Source organism: Lipophrys pholis (genome assembly GCF_963383615.2).
Source record: "Lipophrys pholis genome assembly, chromosome: 14".
Taxonomy (NCBI): Eukaryota; Metazoa; Chordata; class Actinopteri; order Blenniiformes; family Blenniidae; genus Lipophrys; species Lipophrys pholis.
In genome coordinates, this window is record NC_137633.1 from 1,603,691 (window position 1) to 1,611,162 (window position 7,472).

Sequence of the window (7,472 nt, forward strand, 5' to 3'; positions counted from 1 at the left end):
CACACACACACGGATGCTGGCAGTGTGTGTTGGTCTGATTAATGACGGCAGCAGCAGAGCAGCTCTGAGCCAACTGTCACATGACATCTGATGGCTGCCTTGCTCTCTCTCTCTCTCTCATTCTCTCTCTCTCCCTCTCTCTCTCCCTCTCTCCCTCCACTTCTTCTTCCTGTCCTTTCCTCTCCTGCTCTGTACAAACCATCCGGGCAGTGTCACCATGTTCAATGGTTCGGAAAGATCAAGTACTGAACTTCAACGACACTCGGAACATTTGTGGAGAAAGATTGATCCTCCTGACAATGTCGGACAAGAAGCTCCGCAATCAGCCAATCAGCTGCGGACTGTGGTTACCATGGTGATCCCAGAGCGTGAAACAGACTGTATGAAGAGAGTGTAAAACAGGTTGTTGATGTAAAAAGAAAAAGGAACAGGTGTTGGAAGTCCTGAGGTCCTTTAGGGTCTCTGTGATCTACCAGCTGATTTCCTTTAAACTAATGATTTTCTGTGTGTGTGTGTGTGTGTGTGTGTGTGTGTGTGTGTGTGTGTGTGTGTGTGTGTGTGTGTGTGTGTGTGTCAGTGATGAATAAAGGTCAGTGTGTGACAAAGTACTACCGCTGGATCCAGAAGAACACTGGCTACATCTGGATCCAGTCCAGCGCCACCATCGCCATCAATGCCAAGAACGCCAACGAGAAAAACGTCATCTGGGTCAACTACGTCCTCAGGTTGGTGCCGCCGCCATGACGCCTCCCACTTCCTGTCCATCTACACCACACGTGTCGAACTCCAGGCCTCGAGGGCCGCAGCCCTGCACGTTTTGCATGTCTCCCAGCTTCAACACAGCTGATTGCAATGAGCAGCTCGTTATCTGGCTTTGTGCTGAATGTGGTGATGAACCATCAGGACATTCAGGGGAGGGAGACATTGAAAACGTGCAGGGCTGCGGCCCACGAGGATCTGAGTTTGACACCCCTGGTCTACACCCTCAACAACTCTGTTTTTCATGAAAACACAGAGGTTCATTCCCAGAAACAACAAAATAGGAGCAAATCTTGACACCACCTAGTGTTATAGAGCATCTTCCTCCTAACATCAGATTATAGCGCATCTTCCTCCTAACATCAGATTATAGAGCATCTTCCTCCTAACATCAGATCATAGAGCATCTTCCTCCTAACATCAGATCATAGAGCATCTTCCTCCTAACATCAGTTTATAGAGCATCTTCCTCCTCTAACATCAAATTATAGAGCATCTTCCTCTTAACATCAGATTATATAGCATCTTCTTCCTCTAACATCAGATTATAGAGCATCTTCCTCCTAACATCAGATTATAGCGCATCTTCCTCCTAACATCAGATTATAGAGCATCATCCTCCTCTAACATCAGATTATAGAGCATCTTCCTCCTAACATCAGATTATAGAGCATATTCTTCCTCTAACATCAGATTATAGCGCATCTTCGTCCTAACATCAGATTATAGAGCATCTTCTTCCTCTAACATCAGATTATAGAGCATCTTCTTCCTCTAACATCCGATTATAGAGCATCTTCCTCCTAACATCAGATTATAGAGCATCTTCCTCCTAACATCAGATTATAGAGCATCTTCCTCCTCTAACATCAAATTATAGAGCATCTTCCTCCTAACATCAGATTATAGAGCATCTTCCTCCTAACATCAGATCATAGAGCATCTTCCTCCTCCTAACATCAGATTATAGAGCATCTTCTTCCTCTAACATCAGATTATAGAGCACCTTCCTCCTCTAACATCAGATTATAGAGCATCTTCGTCCCACTAACTGATGTAACAGTAGATGTATCAGTAGAATTGAATGTGTTTTCTGTGTTTTCTTCGCAGTAATCCAGAGTACAAAGACACGCCCATGGACATTGCTCAGCTGCCAAACCTGCCTGAGAAAACCTCGGAGTCGTCTGAAACTTCAGACTCTGAGTCCGAGTCCAAAGAAAACTCAGGTAAGAGGATGAAACGGGAAGAAAAACAAATAATTAGTCTGTAAACACGACTCCCGGTGTCACGGAACAAAGGGCGAGTCAAACCTCTACAAACTCCTCGGCAGCGCCTCTCCACGAGTCAGCAGCCGAGCGAGCAGCAGGAAGGAACGCAGGCGGGAAACCAGAAGCCAGAGATGTTTTATCGGCGGCTGCCAGCGTTGCCGTGTTGCCAGGCCTGAGCATCACGCTGCCAACAGCTGCAGGCGGCGAGCGCTCGCTGGCAGCGCCGCCAACCTGCCGCCAAATGACAAAATGATAAAAGACGATGCAAAATACCTCCAAACTCAACAACAACAGATTCAGAGGAAAGGCCACATACAGACAGAAGCAACGTGACGCCGTTTGAGCCCAGAAAACAATCGAGAGAATCCTCGTTAGAGAAGCGTTCCAGGATCAAAATCCTCTTCAGTGTTTCGGCCATTTCCGTGTAAACAGACATCGTTTTCAAACCGACTCTCACCAACCCAGGACTTCTCATGACGGTAGAAAGTCTTTCCATTTGGTTTTCTTTGACGTCTGTGAATCTCAGGTCTTGTTCACTTCCTGTTTGATCCAGGCTCAGGTCTTAGTCACTTCCTGTTTGATCCAGACTCAGGTCTTGTTCACTTCCTGTTTGATCCAGACTCAGGTCTTGGTCACTTCCTGTTTGATCCAGACTCAGGTCTTGTTCACTTCCTGTTTGATCCAGAGTCAGGTCTTGTTCACTTCCTGTTTGATCCAGACTCAGGTCTTGTTCACTTCCCACCAACTCTCAACCGGAGCTCAAAGATCCTCTTGAAATCGTCGGTCTGGGTTTGTTTACAAACGATCTTTCCAGTGGGCGGGGCGAGAGGAGCTGACCTAGAGCGCAATGCATTCTGGGTAGTAAACAAACAAAGCTAACTGGGAGAAGCAGAAGCTGAAAGAAAATGTTGGAAAATATCTGGTGGGGAGACGTGGAGTAGAGAGGAAGAAGAAGAGAGGAAGAAGAAGAGAGGAAGAAGAAGAGAGGAAGAGGCAGAGAGGAAGAAGTAGAGGAAGAGTTAGAGAGGAAGGGGTAGAGAGGAAGAAGAGGAGGAAGTAGAGAGGAGGAAAAAGAGAGGAAGAGTCATTGATATCTGGTCTGAAGACTTTAAATCGTGGTTGTTTGTGACTACCCATTAGCCACGAAAGCAGCAGGACTTCCTGTTTCGATCTGGACCAATCAATGAGCCGTGTTTCTTCTTCACTTCCTCTGGTCAGTGTTTGTTTCAGGCGACAGCGCCCCCTAACCATCAGCTGCTGTAACTACGTGAGGTTTTCCAGGAGGTTTGATCTGAACTTTAAAGTGAACGAACCAAATGAAGGGGGAACCTTCTCGGCTCCGCCCCCTTACATGTGACACGAGTCCCAGACTACCTAAACGTGAAAGGCCCCTTATTCTAGAAACTCCAGAGCCTCAGCCTCTGATCTCTGACTTGTGGTTCCTACGGTTGGAGCTCCTACTGTCTCACAATTTGACTCAAGCCTTCAGTTCTGTTCCTCTACTGCCCCCTCTGGCCCGGAGGTAGATTACACCCCAACACACTGAAGGTGAAAGTTCGTCCATGTGGTTTTTAAGACGGGCTGTTCTGAGGTCCTCGGGCCGTTTGGAGCCGAAGCCGCGCCGCATCGCGCGGCAGCTGCAGCCGCCGGCATCATCCAACCGTCAGCGTGCCAGAACCGCAGAATCGCTCTCCTTCAGCCGGGCGAGCAGCTGGCAGCCGGCGCCAGAACATTCTGCCCCAGGTGCAGGAGGGCCGATAGATAGACAGATAGATAGATAGATAGATAGATAGATAGATAGATAGATAGATAGATAGATAGATAGATAGATAGATAGATAGATAGATAGATAGATAGATACTAGATTCTTTGCTCCATCTTAATACAAATTGATGCTTCAACAAATGACCCGGTTCTAAAAGCAGTGTCCATAAATCAAAGCTCCCTCTCGTCCTTGGAGAGTGTCGGAGCTTCATGTTTCTGTCTCGGTATCGAGTGTATTTTGCTTGGAAAGCCCCTTAATGGAGATGTGAGGTTTCCCCTCCTCCGACGCAGCGACTGAGTCGACATTTGTGTGGCCATTAGGGAGCGAGAGGCTGCCAGCCGGCCGCCGCTGGCCGCAGTGTGTGCTGGCAGGGCGTGTGTGTGTGTGTGTGTGTGTGTGTGTGTGTGTGTGTGTGTGTGTGTGTGTGTGTGTGTGTGTGTGTGTGTGTGTGTGTGTGTGTGTGTGTGTGTGTGTGTGTGTGTGTGTGTGTGTGTGTGTGTGTGTGTGTAATGGGCTGGACAGAGCCAACATGCCTGAACAGCAGCAGCTACAAAACTACTAAACACACATCAGTGGCTCCGAGGACGACGTAACACAAGATGTCACAACATGAGACGTCACCTGACAAGACAACACAGGAGATCAAATACCTTCGCCAACGCCACATTTGTCACCATGGAAACCAATATATTACAAGGTTATCGATCCACCGCGCCACTCCTTCCATCATCTGTGGTTTGAAATGCTTCATGTTGTCACTGTTTGACACTGACGTACACACATTTTACCATTTCCGTGTGCGAAAAGTTGGTCAAATACATACATACAAATATACAAACCAATGAATAAATACATACAACTATACTTTTGTTGGCGAAGGAAATAAGATAAAACAACACAAATTAAGACAGAACACGACAGTAGACAGCAGGTCAGGCAGGTGGTCTTAATGTTTTGGTCTTTCCTTGTCAGCAGTCAGGATGTGATTCCAGAGTCATTACTGTGGGACTGACTGACACTTACTGCCCCCTACTGGCGATGGTTGAGGGGAACAAAAACAAGTAGTTCTGACTTTTAGATGCTTGTGCCACCAGTCTGCCTCTGCCTTTCTAACCCTCGTCTGTCCTTCGCCCCAACAGACAACGAGAACGCCAAGCCGGAGGGGAAGCCGAGTCGCCAGGCGGGGCACGGCGAGGACCCGGAGGTGGACAGCAAGCGCCAGCAGCAGCCCGGCCAACCTCACTGCTCCTCGGAGCAGGAGATGAAGCGCCAAGAGGAAGGAGACTGCTCCAGTAACCCCGAGAGCCAGGACAGCGACGACAGCCTGGAGCCCTCGGACGGAGAGGGGGAGGAGCAGGAGGAGGTCAGGGGTGGGGGAGGGGGAGGGGGAGGAGGAGGAGGGGGAGGCGGCGGACGGCTGGGGAGGCTGGCAGGTCTGGGGACTTTAGCAGGACTGGGCGCCATTGGAGGGTTGGGTAATCTGGGCGGGCTCCATATCAAGGTGGAGCACTACGGAGAGGGGGAAGAAGTACGACTGCACAACTCGCAAACATCTTCATCTGAGGAGGAAGAGGAGGAGGAGGAGGATGAGGAAGAGGAGGAGGACGAGGAGGATGAGGAAGGTGTGCAAGACTGCGACGGCTCTGACAAGCTCCAGAAGAGGCGGAAGAGGCGGAAAGTGCAGAAGTGGGACGGATCGCGAAGCAGAAGGCTGCGTCTGTCCTCCAACACCCCGAGTCCTGTAGCTATAGGCGACGCCGCCTCGCTGGTCGACCCCTCCCAACCCTCGACCGCCGCCTCCGCCCACCTCCTCGCCTCCACCGGCTCCCCCACCGGCGCCAACACCTCATCCTCAGTCCTAAAGATCAAGACGGAGATGGCCGAACCCATCAACTTCGACAACGACAGCAGCATCTGGAACTACCCTCCCAACAGGGAAATCTCCCGGAACGAGTCTCCGTACAGCATGACCTCCAAACCGGCGGCGCCGGGGAGCCACGAAACCTTCCCCTCGCCACAGGGAGGCGCCCTCCAGGTGGCCATTCCAGACTCCGTCCTCACCCCCCCAGGGACCGAGGGCGGAGCGGGGGGAGGGAGGAAGCCCCCGTACAACGGAAGCTCCGCCCCCTCCTCTGCGTCCAGCGCTGCCAGTTTAGCTCCTCCCTCCAGCGCCTCCTCAGCCGACCCCCTCTCCCCGCCCCTGTCGGCGTCGCCCCGGGACAAGCAGCAAGGCACTCCCACCACCTCCTCCTCCTCATCGTCCTCCTCGTCTTCGTCGTCCTCGTCCACCCCTTCCTCGTCGCTGCTGTATTCCGGCGACCTGGAGGCACTGCAGCGCCTGCAGGCCGGTAACGTGGTGCTGCCGCTGGTCCACCGGGTGACCGGCAGCCTGGCCTCCACCAGCACCACCTCGCCACGGGTCTACACCACCGGCACCATCAGGTACGCGCCGGCGGACGTCACCCTCGCCATGGCGCAAGGCAACCTCCTCCCCAACGCCACCATGAACTTTGTGGACGGTTCAGGGTTCGGCCTGGACCCCAAGACGCCGATGGAGATGCTCTACCACCACGTCCACCGCCTCAACATGTCGGCCGCCGCCGCCGCCGGACCCTTCGTCGGATCCCCGGCCGCCACGGGGGGCAACGGCACCCTGGGGGGCCAGATGCCGACGGCGGCCAACGTTTTCACCACGGCGGAGGGACTCTTCTCGACGCTACCGTTCCCGGTGTACAGCAACGGGATCCACGCCACACAGACGTCCCTGGAGAGGAAGGAGGATTAAGACCAATCATCCCAGACCGCATTACTGTGTTTCCGGCATCGGCAACTGTGTTGAAGAGTCACGAGTGAAAAAAGTGAAGGGGAACTATTTCCTGGCTCCGTGTGACGACGCGGCGCAGCACTGTGTTGGAGGGGAGGAAGGACAGGAAAGGACGACAGACGTACTCTAGCACTTTGAACCTGAGCCACTGAGCTTGTGTAATAGACATGAATGACTCTCAAACATGTCCCCAATACTCTTTTCTATCTTCCTCTCTCCCCTCCTCATCCTCTCCTCCTCCCCTCTCTCTCTCTCTCTCTCTTTGCTTCTCATGAATAGACGATTCTTTATTGTAAAGAAGTTCCTTTTTTGCCTACAGAGAATTCCTATTGCCTCCGGACTCCGCCGGAGCCCGATGGGGAGAATCATTTTTATTATTTGACTTGTTTGCGTTGCGTCTCTATGAAGACGTTGATATTTAAAGGAGGAAGGTCCGGCGCTCCGTGACTCTCTCTTGATGTGATCAAGGCTTGAAACAAAGGCAGGTTTTTAAACCCGGGAGGTTCGGCGCTACCACTGATAATCTTTTGAAAAAAGGTTTTTGAGGACGTTTCTCGATTGAGGGAATCATTTTGAGAATTAATGCTGGTTTATTTCCTTTTTCTTTCTTTCTTTCTTTCTTTTTTTTTTTTTTTTTTTATAAAATACTCAGATTTAACTTACAAATCAAGCATTAAGAAGAAGGAAAAAAAAAAAGCAATTTCAGCCGGGTAATGACCTGTGAATTATCGAATGTTACTACTTCCTGGTTTATCGCAGGTGTTTACCTACAGGTCTCGCACCGAACATAACCTCCTCCTCCTCCTCTTCCTCCTCTTCCATCTCTTCCATCTCCTCTCTCGCTCTGTCTGCCTCA

At 51.1% G+C, this 7,472-nt stretch overlaps 1 protein-coding gene across 1 annotated transcript in view; it reads left to right on the forward strand.

The window, feature by feature from the left end:
• The window catches only part of npas3 (neuronal PAS domain protein 3), a gene marked incomplete at both ends in the record, with an annotated part of 245,348 nt that extends 238,771 nt beyond the window's left edge, over window positions 1-6,577 (forward strand). The window contains 3 exons of the mRNA XM_080479489.1: window positions 578-725; window positions 1,870-1,985; window positions 4,932-6,577. Coding sequence (XP_080335615.1) covers window positions 578-725; window positions 1,870-1,985; window positions 4,932-6,577 — 1,910 coding nt within the window. The remainder of the gene's footprint in view (window positions 1-577; window positions 726-1,869; window positions 1,986-4,931) is intronic.
• Between the last annotated feature and the right edge of the window lie 895 nt (window positions 6,578-7,472).